The sequence below is a fragment of the Amblyraja radiata genome, chromosome 10 (assembly GCF_010909765.2).
Source record: "Amblyraja radiata isolate CabotCenter1 chromosome 10, sAmbRad1.1.pri, whole genome shotgun sequence".
NCBI lineage: Eukaryota > Metazoa > Chordata > Chondrichthyes > Rajiformes > Rajidae > Amblyraja > Amblyraja radiata.
In genome coordinates this window covers 22,647,222-22,668,176 of record NC_045965.1, presented here as the reverse complement: position 1 = coordinate 22,668,176, position 20,955 = coordinate 22,647,222, and the positions used below count along the sequence as shown (strand labels likewise).

The 20,955-nt window shown below is 43.6% G+C and overlaps 1 protein-coding gene across 3 annotated transcripts in view; it reads right to left on the bottom strand.

The window, feature by feature from the left end:
* The window catches only part of rabgap1l (RAB GTPase activating protein 1 like), a 271,539-nt gene that overhangs the window by 125,090 nt on the left and 125,494 nt on the right, over positions 1-20,955 (bottom strand). For all 3 annotated transcript variants that reach the window (XM_033028335.1, XM_033028336.1, XM_033028337.1), the window contains exon 14: positions 770-883. In XM_033028335.1, coding sequence (XP_032884226.1) covers positions 770-883 — 114 coding nt within the window. The remainder of the gene's footprint in view (positions 1-769; positions 884-20,955) is intronic.

Below are 20,955 nucleotides of genomic sequence, written 5' to 3'. Positions count from 1 at the left end.
ATATTTTCAACATCTAAACAGGCCATTCAGCCCAATCTATCCTGCTTTGTCCAGCCTCGCTTCACAACCATCCCATCAATAGGGTGAAAAAACCCATCAATGCGGTGGCTGGAGAGATCAGGGCTCAGCCTTTCTGAACAATTCCTGCTTAGAAAAGAATGTGATTAGGACCAGCAATTAACTAAACTGAAACACACTGGGATGAATTCCTTTTCTTCCTTCTTCAGTTCTCTTCTTTCCATGCCCTCACCACACATCCTACCCCAAATTCTTTGTCCCTTTACACCATCTTCCTCTTATTCCTGCTGATTCTATCTGTACGCTACAAAATTGTAGATGTGTCATTCTGTACGCAGGTTACACAGATAAGAGACAATGAAATGCAGCAGCAATATCAAACTATCTGTGGCCTGTACACAGGTGCACAGACTCAGAACAATAAATATTGTATAAGTCAATAACGTTCTCTGTACAGATTACGGACAGATATATCCAACAAGGCTCTGATAAACATCTCACTGCTGAATTGCGATCATCACATTTCATTATGTTTAAAGATCCACAACTTTTTGGAGCCAATGCATTATATTTTTTGTTGGGACGATGGAACATATTTTACGCCATGCTTTAGAACAGGTAAATGATGGCTGAGAAAAAAGTCACAGAGATCATTGCGTAACACACACAGTGTGGTATAGATTCAGCATCAAAGTCCATGCTCTATGCAATTATTCAGCATTTGGTGCTCTAGGATCTACCAATATCCTACCTTGCAAATCTTAAACAATGAATCTTGTCCATCCCCGTCAGTGTCCTTGAAGTAATCATGGGCTGGAAAAGTTCGATTAATATCGCGGGTGATGACATTCTCCTGAACAGAATCCTGGATTAAAAAAAAGAAACAAAATGAGTCCTGATCCAGATCTCTCAGTGAGTTTAGGTCATCCTTCGTGGTGTTCCATAAGTAATCACATTTGAACCTTCCATAAAGAGCTAACATTCCTCTTTTATCAAATTGGCAGAACCACTTCTTAACCAAATAAAATGTATCAACAGCAACATAAAGACGGCACGGTGGCACAGCAGTAAAGTTGCTGTCTTACAGCGCCAGAGACCTGGGTGCGATCCTGACTACGGGTGCTATCCGCATGGAGCTAGTATGTTCTCACTGTGACCGCATGGGTTTTACCCGGGTGCTCCGGTTTCTTCCCACAATCCAAAGACGTTGTAAATTGTCCCTAGTGTGTAGAATAGTGTTTAGGGCCTGTCCCACTTGGCTGTCGTTCGCGCACCATTTACGCGACCTGCTAGCGTGTGGGTAGCGTGTGGGTAACGCGGGACGGGCACATGGAGTGGTGTGGAGGAGTGTGGAGTGGCGTGGAGGAGTGTGGACTTCATCCTGCACAAAATCTTCACGCGCCACCGCCTGTCGCGTAACTTCCAAAGTGGGACAGGCCCAAGATCCTGGCGCGGCGCAACTTCTCACCTCCAACAGCAGCAGAAGCAGGCAAACGATCGCTGAGCTCGGCCTGGGGCTCACGGCCATTGTGGATCCGGATCCGCCCCCACTCCTATTCCCAGAGCGGGGCCAAGACGATTGGAGATAGACACAAAATGCTGGAGTAACTCAGCGGGACCGGCAGCATCTCTGGAGAGAAGCAATGGGTGACGTTTTGGGTCGAGACCCTTCTTCAGACTGAAGAAGAGTCTCAACCCGAAACATCATCCATTCCTTCTTTCCAGAGATGCTGCCGGTCCCACTGAGTTACTCCTGTATTTTGTGTCTATCTTCAAATGACGTCACGCGCTCCAGACGGCTGTGCATGATGATGCGCGCTACCGGCCTGTCGCGTAAATGACGGCCAAGTGGGACAGGCCCTTTAGTGTACAGGGGGATCACTGGTTGGCGCAGCTCGTTAGGCTGAAAGGCCCGCTTCCACTTTGTATCTCTAAAATAAACTACACTAAAACAGTAGCAAAAAAATGTTAATAAAGTCATAATATAAATATAATACCTACAAAAATATAATTGTAAGAATTTCCAAATAATAAATTTATTTCCAAATTGTTGGGGGTGTTCTTGATCAATGAGAGCCTCTTTAATATGGATAATGGTGATAATGTAAATATAATTTAAGGAAACTGTTATTGCATTTACAATAAAGAGAAGACTTTCTTGTCTCGGTAATGAAAAATCTTTGTTTTCCTGAGAAAGGTAGCAAAAATCATTGATAGACTCTCCAACGAATTAAGCAAAACAACTGTAATAAAGTAAATAACTGTAACGAATAAAATGATATCCCAGTGCCTGTTGTTTGCCAGCCAATGGGTTTGTTAACAGTAGCTGAGAATAGTGAAGAACTTTTAAAATCTCCTGACTCTTCACCCATTCCTTCAGATTGGAAAACCATGCATCATTCTGTTATTTAGGAAAGATTAGGGGGAAACTAGGTACTTATCACTGACAGTTTAATATCTGTCATTTAATTAAGAATAAAGTGACACTCTTTTCCACACACGGAAAATTTTGAGCTGCTTGGTTTTATAGATTGTGATATGGGTCGAAGCATGGGTGATTAAAAGTGTAGATAGGAAGTTATTTGTTTAGTTTAATTAAGAGACACAGCATGGAAACAGGCCCTTCAGCCCACCAAGTTCGTGCTGCCCATTGATCACCCATTCGTACTAGTTCTATGTTATTCCACTTTCTCATCCACTCCCAACATATTCGGGATATTTTTTTTATTCGAGAGGCCAATTAACCTATAAATCGCATGTCTTCGGGACGTGAGAGGAAACTTGAGTATACGGAGGAAACCCATGTGGTGACAGGGAGAATGTGCAAACTCCACACAGACAACACCCGAGGTCAGGATTGAACCTGGATCTCAGGTGTTGTGAGGGAGCTGTTTAGACTTCCAGAAACCATCTGATATGGCCACCCGCATGAAAGGCTGTTAACTAAATTAATGTTCAAGTCTCATAGAATTGAAAGCTAATTATTGATCGAGAGAAGAAACTGGCTGAGTAGCAAGACACAACGTAGGCATAATAGGCTGGTATTAAATGCATCTTTTTGGTGCTTCGTTTATTCAAAATAGTTTCTACACTCAGTTTCAAAGTGGCTTGTGCATCGGGTGGCCACATCGATCATGGACAGTTGCCATTCTGTTTAGTACATCTAGCTTTAACCTGCTCCCCAGGCAATGCATCTTGACGAACAAGGTGTGCAGTGGCCAAGCTTCATGAAAACACAAACAACGCTGCATGTTGTTGATGACCATCTGAAGTTTAGCACTGCGTGACAGAAATTGCTGAAGGTCACAGAGAATGCTTGCTGCTGCATGACTCTGCAATTGTACTACACACTGACCAACTGATAGAAAACAATCAACAACGGGCTTGTTCTGAAGAAAAGCCATCAACCTCCAACATTAGGGGAGGAGACAGTAAGGTCTAACTGAAATTAGAGAAGTCAATGTTCATACCGCTGAGTTGGTACCGCAGAGGTATGAACATTGACTTCACTAATTTCAGGTAATGTCTCCTCCCCTTCTCAGCTCTCCCTCTAGCCCTCTGGCTCCTCCTCTTCCTTTCTTCTTCCCCCCCCCCCCTACCCTCACATCAGTCTGAAGAAGGGTTTCGGCCCGAAACGTTGCCTATTTCCTTCGGTCCATAGATGCTGCCTCGCCCGCTGAGTTTCTCCAGCATTTTTGTCTACCTTCGATTTTCCAGCATCTGCAGTTCCTTCTTAAACATCAAACATTAACTGTTTCTCTCTCCACAGAGACTGTCTGAACTCTTGAGTATTTCCAACAATTTGTTTTTATACTAGATTTCAGCACATTGGCCTTCATCAGTCAGAGTATTGAGTATAAAAGTTGGGAGGTCATGTTGTAGTTATATAAGATGTTGGTGAAGTCACATTTAGATCATTGTGTTCAGTTTTGGGCACTATGTTACTGGAAAGATGTTGACAAGCTGGAAATGGTGCAGAGAAGATTTACAAGGATGTTGCCAGGACTCGAGTGTCTGAGCTTTAGGAAGAGGTTGAGCAAGCTATTCCTTGGAGCACAGGAGGATGAGGAGTATTCTTTTAGAAGTGTACAAAATCATGAAAGGAATAGATTGGGTAAAAGCATGGAGTCTCTTGCCCAGGGTAGGAGAATCGAGTACCAGAATAGATAGGTTTAATGTGAGGGGGAAAAGATTTAATAGGAACCGGAGGGGTAACTTTTTTACACGAAGAATGATGGGTATATGAAATGAGCTGCTGGAGGAGATATTTGAGGTAGATACTATCGCAAAGTTTACAAAACATTTAGATAGGTACATGGATACGATAGATTTAGAGGGATATGTATGGGCCAAATGCAGGCAGATGGGACTAGTGTAGATGGGACATGTTGGTTGGTGTGGGCAATTTGGATTGATAGGCCAGTTTCTAAGCTTTACGACTCCATGACAATGAGGCAACATATTTGATTAGTTTACAAAGTATTTTCCAAAGTCCTTATCCCCCGCTGTCTCTGTTCCATACATCTTGGTGTCAGAATGCAGATCTGATTTCATTGAACATAGAAAAGTAAGCACAGGAACGGGCCCTTCAGCCCACAATGTCTGTGCCGAACATGATGTCAAGATAAATTAATCTCTTCTGCCGACATGTGACCCATATCCTTCCATAACCTTTCATGAGGGTAAACTCTTGGAAAGCAGTGGCCAAGATGGAGTACCTAGACAGGTGAAGACATTGTGTGCCAAACAACTGGCCACATTCTAAACTAACATCGCCAACCTCTCACTTCAATACCCTACTGTCCCCATTTGCTTCAAGGAAATCTCCATTATTCCAGTCTCCAAGGAAAATAGTGACCTGTCATAATGACAATCTACCCAGTAGCTCTTATATCAATCATGATGAAGTACATTGACAGACTGATAAAGGTCCACATTTTCGCGGGTCTTCCGGGCAATCTAGACCGCTGGCAATATGCAAAAATTAAAAATAGATCTAGAGCGGACATCAACTCTTCAGCACTACATAGAGCTCTGGATCACCATGACAATAAGAGCACCTATGTCAGGTTGCTAATCATTGACTATAGTTCAACATTCAACACCATAATACTGAATAATCTCATCCCTAAACTTTCATCGTTGATCTTGCACTTGCGGCCTTCATCTGCAACTAGCTTCTGGACTTCTTGACCAGCAGACCACAGTCAGTTCAGACAACAATCCAGCTCTTAACATCCACTCTATCTGGGCCTTTCATTATTTGGCCTTTTCATTATCTAGGCCTTTCATTATGGGGCCCAAAACTGCTCACAAAGAGTATTTGACCTAAGATATTTATTCAGTTTGGCTTTCATTAGATGGTGTCCGACCGATTGAATACTTTCAGTATTTTCTGCTTTCATTCCATTTTGTAAAGCTGGGTTATATCCTCAACGATGAAAGGTAAAAAGCCCGGCTATGAAAACTAGCAACAAATTCAGTATTATAATCAGCACCAATAGGATTCTGTTTAATGCTGCAGTATATGGTTGGTTGGTAAGGGAATTGTGCTGAAACCTCGGAGGAGTGCAATTAATTAAATACAGACAGCTCTTTTTGAATGGTAACCTCCGGTATGATGGGCACTGTGTGATATTGCTTCCCAGGTTTATTCTGACGCAGCCTCTGGGACTACAAAGCAAGAATTAATTGAAAAGGGCAAAACCAGCTCACAGTTTCACTTGTTTCAGCTGAAATAAAACGTGGGAATTTCAGAGTGGCAGAACAACATCAGGAGAGTACCTTTGGTAATAGTCTGAGGTATAAAGATTTCAGCTAGAGTGGGAACGTCATTCTCAGGTGAGGTTGTCCAGGAAAAAGGAGCATGCCAAAGATGGGGTATCCATGCCATGAGCCTGAACTGGTGGATACCACAAATCCCTGAGAAACCATTGATTTTTTTCCCCGTTAGTCATAGAGACATATAGCAGGGAAACATGGCCTTTGGTTCAACCTATCATGCCGACCAAGATGCCTCATCTAAGCTAGTCCCATTTGCCTGTGTTTGGCCCATATTCTTCTAAACCTTTCCTATCCATGTATCTGCAGACAAAAGATAGACACAAAATGCTGGAGTAACTCAGTGGGTCAGGCAGCATCTCTGGAGAAGAGAAATAGGTGGCGTTTCAGACAGAGAGTTCATATTCATAAGTAATAGGAGCAGAATTATGCCATTCGACCCATTAAAGTCTAGTCCACCATTCAATCATGTCTGATCTATCATTCTCTTTCAACCCCATTCTCCTGCCTTCTCCCCTTATCACCTCCTCCACAGTCAACAATGGACCATTGTGGGTTCTTTGGTCATCAGTGTTGGTTCTGATCTGTTCTGTACCATTTCATCTCTCTAGTTTCCCTCTCCCCGACTCTCAGTCGGAAGAAGGGTCTCGACTTGAAACGTCACCTATTCCTTTTTTCCAGAGATTCGGTCTGACCCACTGAGTTACGCCAGCATTTTGTGTTTATCTTCAGCGTAAACCAGCATCTGCTGTTCCTTCCTACACTTTTTATCTGCAGACAAAAATGTTTGTTGCACTATTTATCACTCCACTATTTTAGAGCATTATAATTTTCAGTCTCAGGATGCAATTATCACAGGCAAAGGTGGCATTTATTGTCCGCCCATAACTGGTCTATGGAGGTGTAGGCTTCCTGCAAGGATTTCCCAGCGACGTGTAGCAGTAAGCTACAGAGTGTCCCAGAGCAAGGTGCAACTTATCTTATTCAACGCGTGGGATCCAGCAGCAGGGTTTGTGCTATCTCATTTCTAAAAAATGTAGAAACACGGAAATTGGATTTGAAAGGCATTTATCAGATGGTATTTTGCTGATGTCTAGTGTTAAGAGTGGGCTGAGAAAGCTGAAGAGTGAAGATTCTTTTGCTTATATTGAGAGTTCATAAAACAAAATACCTTTACAAAACAGATCCATTATTCTCAGTACAAAAGATATGGATATTCTTAAGGCAGAGATAGATTCTTGATTAGTATGGGTGTCAAGAATTATGGGGAGAAGGTAGGAGAAAGGGATTAGGAGGGAAAGATAGATCAGCCATGAGTGAATGACAGAGTCGACTTGATGGGCCTAATGGCCTAATTCTGCTCCTAGAACTTATGAACTTATGAATGACAAACTGCAGTTTTGTTAACTGAAATGTATTAAACACTGTGGGGAACTGCACCACAACACATGGCAGTTATAATCTTTCAGAATGGTCAAATAATTTGCAAAATTACAAATTCAGACTACTGTGAGGTGCTATAATTTGCAAGGAGTTAATATTTTCCATGGAAAATAATCGCCTAAGATTGGGCATAGGGGTCAAAGGATCTGGAAGTTGGAAACACCAATCACCAAGTAGCAATTCAGGTTAATAAAATGACAAAACAAAAATAAGCCTCAAGCTGTGGTTCACTTTCAGAGAGAGAGAGAGCACAGAACAAGCAGTGACACACTCCCAATGGTTAGGTAATGAGAGACGGGGGGGGGGTGATATCTGTAAATGCCTAATGAATTTCCACACATAGATCTGAAACATGTATTCCAATGTGGTTAATTATTCCTGATTTGATACATAGATACATAGACAATAGGTGCAGGAGTAGGCCATTCGGCCCTTTGATTCAATGTGATCATGGCTGATCATCCACAATCAGTACCCCGTTCCTGCCTTCTCCCCATATCCCTTGATTCCGCTAGACCTAAGAGCTCTATTCTCATCTCAGTTCTAAATGGCCGACGCCTTATTCTTAAACTGTCCCCCCTGGTTCAGGACTCCACCAACATCGGGAAGATGTTTCCTATATCTAGCGTATCCAATCCCATAATAATTGTATATGTTTCTATAAGATTCCCTCTCATCCTTCTAAATTCCAGTGAATACAAGCCCAGTCGCTCCATCCTTTTATCATATGACAGTCCCACCATCCCGGGAATTAACCTTGTGAACGTACACTGCACTCCCTCAATAGCAAGAATGTCCTTCCTCAAATTAGGAGACCAAAACTGCACACAATACTCCAGGTGTGGTCTCACCAGGGCCCTGTACAACTGCAGAAGGACCTCTTTGCTCCTATACTTAACTCCTTTCGTTATGAAGGCCAACATGCCATTAGCTTTCTTCATTGCCTGCTGCACCTGTGTGCTTACTTTCAGTGACTGATGGTACTAGGACATCAGAAAGCATAAATTTAAAACAGTAATTTAAAGTTAATGACCACAGAAAACCGGCAAATGTGACACCGGCTGCAGATAACAGTAAGTTTTAATGAATTAAGTGAGCATGTTAAAGGCTGATTATCTGGAAAAGTAAGATGTTCTAATGGTAATGGTGTTTTTTGTAGAAACAGGGGCAGCACGGTGTTACAGCAGTACACTTGCTGTCTTACAGCAGCAGAGACCCGGGTTCAATCTACCAGGTTTATGAGTACAGCACTGAAATCACACAACAGTGCACATCTCAGCATCATGCCCACTTACTTGAGTACTCGGCTCACAGGCTCAATTAAACTCTCATGGTGTACTGCTGACAATAAAACAGTCTTAACTTCCCATAAATATTAGTCTGCAATGGATGTATGAACTAAACATTTGATCAATGCTAATAAAAAAAACAGCTTCATTCCATCAAAATTGAGAGTTGATGGAGTCCATGTTAAATTATGCTTGGGATCCAATGTAAGGCGATTCAAAATGCAGATAAAGTGCATAAAACAGAATGTAGAAACAAGGAACTGCAGATGCTGGTTTACTAAAACTGGGGAAATGGACATGTGGTTTGGAAGGGGATAAAAATTTGTGATTGAGGAGAGTGGATATGGGCTGTGGAAGGGGGTTAAAGTCCATGAATGGGCAGAGTGGACGTGTGGAGTGGAAAGAAATTAAAGTCCATGATCAGGGAAAGTCGACAAGTGGTGTGGAACGGGATCTCATGGGAGGCGAGGCCCATTGTAGAACAGCCATGTTATTTGGCAGGAAAGGGGTGATTTTGATGACCTAAATTCATTTAATCTCAGCGTTCATTGTTCGATTGAGAATTAAAATATCAGAACCCTGTGCAACTACATTCTTTTATGGTCCGTTTCTTCACTGCACTTTTCTTAACAGATCAAGTGAAGAGAAAGGAGGCTGCAAAGGTCACAACAGAAGCTGACAACTCTCCCAGGGCAGTCTCCTTTCTATTATTAAATTCCAGCGATGATCCACACAAAGCACAACCACTATTTCACCAAAAACATGGCCAGCATTTGTTTGGTTTAAAAATAATTGAGAGCATTAGCATTAGCTTGAAACAGATGCTGACATGTCCACTGTTGCAAATAAAGAACATGACATTTCATTACATGAAGTCACCCAGGGTCTGATCTCTTTAAATTGCCTGCTGGCTAAAATGTCACTCAATATTAAGGAAACCTTGTGCATGGGGCATGGTGACAGTTACATTGGGAAATAGGACCCATGAAATGGGCAATTTTGATGAGCTGAATGAATTCAATACAAAAACACAAAAACAAAGAACTGACAGTCTGCAGATGCTTACAATAGGCTGTGTCCCAGGATCTAATCTCCTTGTACTGGTTCCAAGTGAATTGTGATCAGTCCTTAAATCCCACACAGATGTCCCACCGATCCTACAATCTTCTAAGACTACTAATCCCTTTGATAATACCAACCGCCACACAGTGGCCCCAGATCACAGATTTGCCATTGTGGTCCCACAACATGATCCTCATCAGGGCCAGTTCTGATTTAGGCTGAAACACAGTAGCTATCCCTACCTTCATCCTCCCATCCCGCACCTGGCTCCATCTGCCTCTTTTTTTTCTTCAGTGCGTCTCTATCCATCATTCACCTGCGTCTGTCTCACAACTCCAACCCTTCCACTACATGGATCCATAGGTCTATCATCCTTCACCCCCTCCTAGGTCCACGTACCACCTACTGGCCCACTCTCAGCACTGATGCAAGGTTTCAACCCAAAATGTTCCAAAGATAGAGACAAAGTGCCAGAGTCAGCAGGTCAGGCAACATCTCTGGAGAAAAAGGATTGGTGACGTTATGGGTCAGGACCTTTCTTCAGCCTGAAAGTAGATGAGGGGACTGGAAGTAAGAAAAGGCCAGAACAAAGCAGGACAGGCAACAGATGACCAAAGAAGGGTGGAGCCCATAATGGCCCATTGTTGGCTGGGGAAGAGGTGATATCGAAGGGATACATGGATGTGAACAGTGGAACTAGTAGGATGACTGGGCTGGGGTAGGAGGGAAGGGAGGGAATGCAATGGTTACTTGAAATGAGAGAAATCAACCTCTACTTTCAGTCCAAAAACGGTCCCGATGCTTTTCTCCAGAGATGCTGCCTGACCGGCTGAGTTACTCCAGCAATTTGTGTCTATCTTCGGTATATACCAACATCAACAGTTCTTTTTCCTCTCCCTCCATAGATGCAGCTTGACCTGCTGAGTTCCTCCAGCAGCTTGTTTGATGCCATGTATTTGCTCTAAACCACAGAGCCTCCACTGTAATCCCAGCGGTCTGGAACAGTCTTGCTACGCCCTGATACAGTTTAGAGGGTGCCCTGACTCAAGCTCTATCATCACCCAAGTCAGGGCTGCCAACTCTCACGCATTGAGTGTGAGAACCACGCATTTCGCCAAATTCTCACACTCTCATGCTGATTACAAATTTCTCACGCTGTTGTGAGAAATTCTGTGATCAATAAAAATTTAAAAACTCATATCAACTGCATGGGCCGCGAGTGTTGAAGAGCTGGGGCTGAGAGAGGGATGGAAGCAGCGGCGGGGACAGATGCGGACGGGGAGCCGGGGCTGGCGAGTGTTTGCCGGGCTGGCAAGTCGCTCGCTGCAGCTCCGGCCATGGAGCAGCCTCAGTGCAAGAGTCCCGGGCCGTCGGAGGCGTCGGAAGTGTCGCGCTGCTGCCGTGAGAGTCTCTGTGCCGCATTCGCCCAGGTGACCGGCATGGATCAGGCAGCGGCGCCGTGCATCCTGGAGGACAACCAGTGGCTGCTGGGAGTAAGTACCAAGCACTGGGTGGAAATGGTGGAAGATAGTGGCCTTCAAATGGGGGTGGTTGGAGAAAGCATCCTGCTTGCCTGCTAGATTTTCACTTACTGTAACTGTAGGAAAAATGTTCACGATGTTGGGGGAGTTCAGAACCAGGGGTCATAGTTTAAGAATAAAGGGTAGGCCAGTTAGGGTTGAGATGAGGACAAACTTTCTTCACGCAGAGGGTTGTGAATCTGTGGAATTCTCCGCCACAGAAGGCAGTGGAGGCCAATTCAATGGATGTTTGCAAGAGAGAGTTACATTTAGCTCTTGGGAATAGCAAAATCAAGGGATAGGGGAAAAAACAGCAAAGAGGTACTGATTTTAGATGAACAGCCATGATCCGGTGGCACTGGTGCCAGCAGCCTCCACCTTCAGCCTTTGTTTTTTTAGTTATGTTAAAGTGTGTTTTTTATGTTTTTTTAAATGTCTTTATGTGGGGGAAGAGGGCACGGTAAGGGGGATACCGTCCTTCGGTCGCTTCCTGGAGAGGACGCGACTATTATTCGAGTCGCGTCCTCACCCCCCCAGCGGCCTACCTACTGGATTGGCGCGGCCTTTCCTGCCGGGATCGACCAGAGCTCCAGCAGCGGCGGGACAGCGCTGTAACATCGCGGGGCTGGCGATGCCTTACCGGGGATCGCCGTCTGGAGCCCGGAGTGCTGGACCTGCTGCACCGACATCATGGAGCTGCGGTTTGCGGAGCTCCCAACGCGGGCGGCGCTGATCAACAACGCGGGGTCCTGCGCCTCCGCCCGGCTCGGCCTGCGGACTCGGGAGCTGCGGACTCCGGCTGCGGGAGGTGGCTGATCAGGAGGTCCGGGCCGCTGAGGAGGAGGATGTTCACCGTCGGGGATCGGCGTCGGCGTTCCACCAGCCCGGCGTGAGGGCCTGAACATCGGGCCGCCCGGTGCGGCAACTGCGGGTGCTCGGAAGGCCCAGACCACGGATGAACATCTGGGAAGATCGGAGGGGAGGCTGGCTGGACTATGGTGTCTTCCTCACCTTGGTGCCACTGTGTTATGTTGTGTCGTGGACTTTCTGTGTTTGTGCTTTTCTTTTTTTAATTCAATTTTATTTTTAATATGTTTTATTATTTATTATTTATTTATTTTTATGATACTGCCTGTAAGGAAAATTCATTTCGTTGTCTCTAATTGAGACAATGACAATAAATTTGAATACAAATTTGAATACAATACATATTGAATGGCAGTGCTGGCTCGAAGGGCCGAATGGCCTATTCCTGCACCCATTTTCTATGTTTCTATGCTTGAGTATATGGCAATAAAACTCGACCACTTGATTTTGAAGCATTCATGCATGGTGGAGGTATAATGTAGTAATAAAGTGATACAGTGTGAAAACAGGCCCTTCAGCGTAACTTGCCCACACCCGCCAACATGTCCCAGCTACACTACCTGGTTTTGGTGCATATCCCTCCAAACCCGTCCTATCCATGAATCAGTCTAACTGTTTCTTAAATGTTGGGATAGTCCCTGCCTCAACTACCTCCTCTGGCAGCTTGTTCCATTCACCCACCACCCATTTGAGTGGAAAAAGTTACCCCTTAAAAAGTTACCTCTTAAAAATACTTCAAACAAAAAACATTGAAATCATACTTCTACAATGCACTAAAACATGATTTTAATACATCAAATTTCAAAAAGTCCCTACCGTGGAAGGGGGGACACCCCCCTCCCACAGTTGCTCTACTCCCTTGCAAGGTACCCCCAAGGCCAGTGATCAGTGATCACTCAGCCTCCCCATCTTCAAAAACACTGCGTGGCCCCTGGTTCAGACAGAGAGCACTGGCATATGTGAGCGGGGAACTGAGGCCAGTTGTCCGTGATGTCTGGATCCCAATGCTCAGAGCTTTGTGTTTCGGAGTTGGCTAATGTTATTGTTTTGTAATTAGCCTGATTTTTAATTTGTTGACAAAACCTTAATCCGGAATATCCAGGGGGATGGGATAAGTGTAACATTAAAATGACATGCAAGGTGTCAGGCTGTCTGTCTCGTTGTTTTGTTAATTGAACACGTAGATGAACATCCTTAAGGCGTGTACTCAGATGGAAACTGATTCAGAAGCGATGTTTAAGAGTTTGTTCAAAGAAGGGGCATATTTTAAAGAAGTAACAGAGATACTTGCAGGGAAATGTGTGCGGAGGTTATTATTTGTCTTTAGTTTTAGCTTGAACCAGGACATCTGAAGATTAAAAGTTTAATATAGTAATTGTGCTGATACTGACTCCACCGTACCACGTAATGAATATCATCCATTCCGGAGGTTTTATATTTAAGATGCCATTTAAGCTTCACTTAAAGTGCTGGAGTAACTCGGCGGGTCAGGCAGCATCTCGGGCGAAAAAGGATGGGAGTTGTTTCAGGTTGGGACCAGTCTGAAGAAGAGTTCTGTCGCAAAACGTCACCCATCCTAATTCTCCAGAGATGCTGCCTGTTCGAGTTACTCCAGAACTTTGTGTCTATCTTTGGTATAAACCAGCATCTGGAGTTTAAACCATCTGTGTCTAAGCATCCCTGAAGTGGGCCTCCAATTCTAGTATTAGCTCCTCCTTAACAAGAGCTCGCTAAACATTTCACCACGTTTCTCCCGATTCCGTGCAACACCATCTGCTGCCTTGCAGCAAACCCCAGACTTTATCTGAACTGACCACAGTGTAAAGAAACACAATTAGAGAACTATAGAAGGCTATCATTCGTAACATCATTCTCATGCTAACTCTTTGAAAGTGATTTGGCAAAAAATCTGTATGCAATATACAAACAGACAGCAATCAGAAGGAATGAAAGGTGTAAAGATAGACAAAGGAGTTAGTAAAAAGTTTTGGTGCAAGGAGTGATTGGGATGGAACAGGATTCGCCTCGGGTGTGGTGACAATGGATGATTAAGCACCAATGTACAGACAAATTGAGACTAGTAAAGAACGTCCACTGGGACAAGATTCTGGGATGCAATTTTAATCTCTGGATAAATGATTTCCTTTGAGGGAAGGGGAAAATAATTGAAAACAACAGAGCACTGTGGAGAAACAAAGATCTTCAGATACTGGTAGGTGATAGGCAGATGGTTGGAACAGAGACCAGATATAAGAAAGGAAGGTATGAGACCCGTTTGAAGAGCTGCAGATTGTTCAGGCAGAGGGAAGGAAGGGACGGGGGTGGGAGGGGGTAGAAATAGATAGGAGTCCAGGTGGGGTGCAAGAGATGGAAGGGGGGGGGGGAGGTAAAGAGAGGGTGGAGAAAGGGGGTGAGGGTTAGTGAGAGGTTATCTAAATTTGGAGAATTCAAAGTTCATACCATTGTGTTGAACATAGTGGTGCAGTTAGTAGAGCCACTGCCTTACATTACCTGAGACCATGGTTTGATCCTGACCTCTGATACTAAGTCTGTAGAGTTCTCCCTGCGTCCACTAGGGTTTCCTTCACATCCCATACACATTCGAGTTGGTAGGTTAATTGGCCACATCAAACTGTCCCGGATAACTAGATGAGATTAGAATTTGGGGGTTGAGAATGTGGGGGATCAATGCGGGATTGGTGTATCTGGGTGGTTGATGATAGGCACACACTCAGTAAACCAAAACGCCTCTTTCCGTGGTGTTTCTATGTCTATAAAACAACGGCATAGAAATTACACCAGCATCTTGACTGATTTACCCAAAATAAGGCTTATCTGAGATATTCCACAGGGGCGCTGCACGATTGGCAGCCCCACCAATAGTCTGTCTGTTTCTACGTCTTTTAACATTTTTTTAGTGTGTGTTAAAAGTTTGTGTAAATGTTTTCCGGTTTGTTTTATGTGGGGGGATGGGAAGGGGGTCGGGGGAAACTTTTTTTTTCCAGTTTGTTACCTTGCCGGGAGATGCGATTGTTTTCCGGATCGCAACTCCGGTCACTCTGCGGCCTACCATTGATGTAGCTGAAGGCCTCCTCGGACTGACTTTGAGACCCACCGTGGGGCATGGACTTCAAGAGCTCGCAGTCTCGGGAGAGGCCGAGTCGGGAAGCTCCAACGACGCAGAGGCTCGACCAGCCCTGACCCAGGGGTCCGATCGCCGCTGCGGGGGAGCTGACATCCCCACGATGCAGAGGGCCAAAACGCCATTGGCTATGGGAGTCAAGATCGTTCCGTCAAAGGAGGGCTCGAGGCCCCCGACCGCGGGAGAACAAAGAAGGGAAGAGATTTAAACTTTTTCTCCCCTTCCATCACAGTGATGAATGTGGAGGAGTCATTGTGGTGGATGTTTATGTTAAAATGTATTTTGTGTGTTTCGTTGCTTTTTATTTGTATGACTGACTTGTCAAATGAAATTCTTTGTATGTTGCAAAACATACTTGGCTAATAAAGTATTATTGTGATTGTGAAATAAAGGCGTTTCTACTGACTGACAGTTATATAAATCCAGGATGAAGTTTAGTTAGACTAAAGGTGCACAGATTTCGACCAATAAAAATTTAGTCCTCTTGTGTTTGATGGAAGCTCTCTGAATGATCTGATCTTTACTCTCTGGCAAAGAATCTGTTCCGTGGTCTAATAGCTCTCCACGGAGACTGAATGGCCTACATGAGCATCTTTTGAAGTCTCTCTGTTCAGTCTGATAAGAGTGCAGGGTGCCGTGATTCATTTCACTGTAGTGCAGTACAAATGATTCATGCACTTGCTTTGATACGGTTTCCATCAGGTCACCCCCAGGGTGGGAAGAAGAATAAAAGAACAATCAAATGAAATGCTCCGATTCTGATGAATGACATGCTCGCTTCATTTCGGCATTTATCTGAACCTGACAAAAAGTACAAAAGGTGCGATATTAAAGGAACCCTAAGAAGCAAACGAGACTGGGCATAGACCAGGCTAGCATAGAGAATAGTGGCGGTGCAGAGTTGAATAGTGCAGGTATTCTGATTCTGTGCTGTAAGATAACCATCAGTGTCTCATGAAGTAGCAAAATTATACTGACACTTCCACCAATTCAACAACCATTTATAGATTCCATATTTCATAATGACATAAAAGAGGTAGTTTCGCACATCGATTCTGGCCAGATGGAAGAAAGTTAGCTGGCACGATCGGGTATTTTCCCTGGGTGCAAGATCCCTTCACTCAATCAGTTCTTAAGTTCTTACATTCTTTATGCACGCCTCCAATTGTATTAACACTACATTTATGAGGTACTGGTCCCAGACCAAGCATAAAGCAAAGCTAGCCAATGTCCAACAGATACGTGTAGCACACGATTAATTACATGAGCTGCAACCCCTGTAATTTATTTATTTGAAGCTGCTTTTAATGAATATATTAGCAGGGCACTCGAGAATTGCCCTGGAGCTGTAGCCATCTTCGGAGCAATTCAACTGATGGCTAACCTGGTATGAAGCTGTAATTTTCACATCTGATTTATGAGACCTTTCTTCACTGGGTGGCTTGGTGAGTGGAATGTAAATATATCAGCCTGATAACGGTGAACTGAGAGAGTTGAAATCATGTCTGTCACAGCACAGATGCAAGAGAAAACTGAGGCTCAGTTCTCCGAATCAGCACGCGACTTGGAAAAGGAACCATTCTGGCACGGACGGCATGAGACACCTGACACAGGTGGATAAACTGCTCATTGCAATTATAATGGGACAAATCTCACTTCCCAATAACAATGAATAGTTGTTTAAAGGGCAAGGGGTAGAGAATGTGTACACAGAACTGGTGGGTGTTGAGGCCAAAAAATGATAGATCCAGTCAGACCTGGGGTTTTTAGTCGCCCTCATGTGTGCCAATATCTCTAATTACGCTACAAAAAAAAAAGAATTCCCGCCTATTCCTATAGCTCTCCCTGTAACTCTCCTCTGTACCATTTTCAACTTAATGACCCCATGCCACTGCAGGCCCAGGGACTACCCCACTACAAACAACCCATCCCCACCAAACCCTTTATGCACAGGGGCAACCCCCACCCAAGACAGTGGGTCAGGAACTGCACCAACCCTATTAGGGCCGAAAACCATCCCCACCTTAGCCAACACTGTGGAGTCAGTGACCACGCACCCCAGTCAACTATGGGTAACTACCCCAGCCAACACTGTGGGTTCAGAGACTACCCCCATCCCAGCCAATACTGTGGACTAAGTGACTGTCACTAAACCCATATAGGCCAGGGACGCTCCGCTGTCACAGGGAATGAAGAATTAGTGATGTGTCTTTGTACACTGAGCAGAACTGCAAACGGGAAATTTCTTCAACCTGACCATGTTCACGTGCGGTGATGGGGAAAAGCTGAAGAGCAGCAGTGTATGAGCTGTGGTACTTTGAGTAGGGTCGGTGAGCTGCTATAACATGCTGGATCAACAGCACTTGCAGACGAGAAGCAGGACAGATTTCTCCAGGACAGATCAGTCTGAAGAAGGGTTTCGGCCCAAAACGTTGCCTATTTCCTTCGCTCCATAGATGCTGCTGCACCTGCTGAGTTTCTCCAGCATTTTTGTCAACCTTCGATTTTCCAGCATCTACAGTTCCTACTTAAGCAGGACAGATTTCTGCATGGCCATGACCAGGGCTGCTCTCTTTGCGGCAGAGAGCATGCAGTTCACCAATTCTGGCCATATCTCTCTTTTGTGTAATGAGACAGAAGAATAACCCAGGCAACCCCACTCCAGAGTATGGCTGAGAATCAGCCTGCAGAGCCAAGCATTTCCACAAGATCACTTTCAATTGTGATGGCTTTAATAATAACCTGGAGTTAACTTGCACTGCTAAATAATTTAAACTGATTTAACTAATTGCATCTTAATGCAAAATGTATTATTTGACTTCCAAGGCTACTGAAATATTTGCTTTACATCCTTTCTCTCCTAAATATGAACATGTATAAAGCCATGAGAAGAGCTTTATTCAGGATTGCTGTGCAATTTTCATCTTGAGATACTTAACCAGTGCTTCTCACAAATAGGAGCTCATTCCTGGCAACTACTCTTGCTCTGCTCAACACAGACATGTGTACAGTTGACTCCCAGTGCCAGATTTTGCTGTGAGACACTGGAGACAATGGCAGAACACGACTTTCAAAACAGTGTGTCTGGTCTGTGCACAATTCAGCACTGAAGAGACTGTTTCCCCAGAGGGAGAAGCTGGAGCCTGCCGAGCAAGAGAGAACACAACAAGGGTACCCCATCTAAGCACACCTAGCCGAGACTGACAGTGGCTGATGCAGCTGCCTCACAGCTTCAACAACTCGGTTCAATCCCAACCTCCTCTGCTGTCTGTGTGGGGTTTACACGTTTACATGAGACTCTGTGGGTTTCCTCTGGGTGCCCTGTTTTCTCCCTTATCCCAAAGATGTACTAGTAAGTTAATTGGGTTTTGTAAATTATCCACCAGTATAGGTTTATGGCAAGAAAGATCGAGGGAGTTGTGTGAGACAGAATAAGTTGCAGGGGTATGGGGAATTAGGAGAAGAGACTGGAAGGAATTGCTGTGTTCAGAACTGCAGGGAGCTGATGGGCTGAATGGACTCTCTTTGTGTCATCAAAAGTTATCTGAGTAGGTAACACAATAAACCAAGCCGATGGGGTATTGGTGAGAGACAAAAAGACAGGGGGAACACTTGAAGCAGGCGGAGAGAGAACTGAGTGGTCACAGGGAAATGTTGCTGAACAGAGACCGGGTACAGGTGCACAGTTCCCTGAAGGTGGCGCTACATACAGACAGGGTGGTGAAGAAGGCATTCGGTTTGCTTTCATCGGCTCTGGCATTGAGTACAAGATTTAGAACGGTACCTTACAGTGCAGTAATGGTTGTGATGCTATGAGAAGGATATGATTAAGCAAGAGAGGATGCAAGAAAAATTCACAAAGGTGTTGCCTGCTCGGGAGAATTAAAGTTATCAGGGGAGAATGGGTAGACTGGGAGTCTTTTCCCAGGAGTAAAAGAGGCTGAGGGGTGACTTAGAGAGGTTTATGAAATTATGAGAGACATAGATAAGGTAGACAATCACTGTCCTTGGAGGAGTCTAAGGCAAGAGGGCACTAGATTTAAAGATGAGAGGCCCACCATATCCATGCCGACCTATTTTGCCCATCTGCACTAATCCTCATTTGCTTGTATTAGGAAGGTGCCTTGCTGTCTAAATGTCTCTAAAACATAGTAACTATCTGATTCCACCACTTCTTCTGGTAGTGAGCTCCAGATATCAACCCTCTTTGGGTATAAAAACTTTCCCCTTGGTTCCCTTTTAAAACTCCTTGCTCTCATTTCTTTTGTTTATCCTTTTGCTTTTATTAGCGTTGTTACAAAACCTACCATCAGCGGCACAAGAGATCTGCCACTGCCTGTGCATATGATTTCGGAGGCTTTGGGGGGGGGGGGGGGGATTAAAATGCAGGTTTGTATTGGTTGTCAGAGAGGGATTTCCTCGGGCTGCTAGGTGATGAAGAAAAATCGTTCGGCTTCCGTTCCCAGTTTTTTTTTTTTTTAATTGCTGGACGATTTAATCACTGCATTGAAGTTAAACGCGACTTCTAACGCCTACAATGCCTTTAACATCATGGATCGCAATATCAGGACAAAACAGAAGGTATGTTGTTTATTTAACATATTATTTTGCTTTTTGGTGTGGCTTCATTTTAATCTTATGTTGCGAAAAATGTTATTTAGGCCCCATACGAATCGGCCGTGTCTTGTCTGCCGATATGGGCTTAAAATTAATAGCAACGGCAACATTCCAATCGATCACATTCCAGAAACATACACTCTCCAGATAATCAAATCATTATTTTTTGCACAATCATGTCATAAGAACATCTAAATCATCTATATTTTGTGGTATTGTCTATCCACGATCAATATTTTCATACTAAATAGCCACAGTACAGTTTTAGTCAGATGTATTGTGCAAAAAAATAATGATTTTGATTATCTTGAGAGTGGATGTTTCTGGATTAATTTATGGGAATTAAACATTAAATTCCTTCCATTTGGCATATAAGATCATAAAGTGAAATTTAATTTAGATTAATTTAATTGATTAGATGAATTGATTTGATGAAACTAATGAATATGAATTTTTTGTTGGGTATTTACTATTTGTTTTAGCGTTTAACTTTATAATTTCTACCTTTATTTTCTAAAACTGCAAATAATAACTGGTTTCTGTTAATGCTGTTCAGTGTTTTTTTTCTTTACATTTTTAACAGATGTCTCCGAAGAAGAAATGCAAAATTGTCAATCCAAATGCACAGCAAAAGAGACTGATTTAGACAGCATTCGCAGAGATTATCCGAATTTGGACTACTCCAAATGTGATGATCTACAGGACATTCTTAATGGGAAAGTAGTGGGCAGAAATATATGTCATGCGTGGTTTGAAGAGCAAAAACTTTACAATGCCAAAATTGAAAAATTGAGGAAAAACAAGGTGCACTAAGTTGCTTATTGGTTACAATCTGAGGAGTATGATGATGCTACTGATTATGATATGCTAATGTACCAGCTAGCAACTGATCTTATCCATAAAGACATGGTCTTTTGCTAGAAATTGTGATTTCTTTACCTGTCTGTTACGGATTTACAGCATATAATCCAATAATATTAAAGTTCTGATCTTGAGAATATCACATTTTTGAATTTTCAAGGCAGTCTCGGTGTTTATTACTATTTCCGTCACAATGATCAATTTTGTAATTAGCTACAATTAAGTAAGTAACTAATTATATGCTTTAATTTCAGGTCATCCAAGTAAGATGTTTCAGATTTGTTTCAGAATGCTTCAATCTATAATAACTGAAAATTTCATTCAGTTCTCTTAATTTTTAAGAACGTTATGGGCT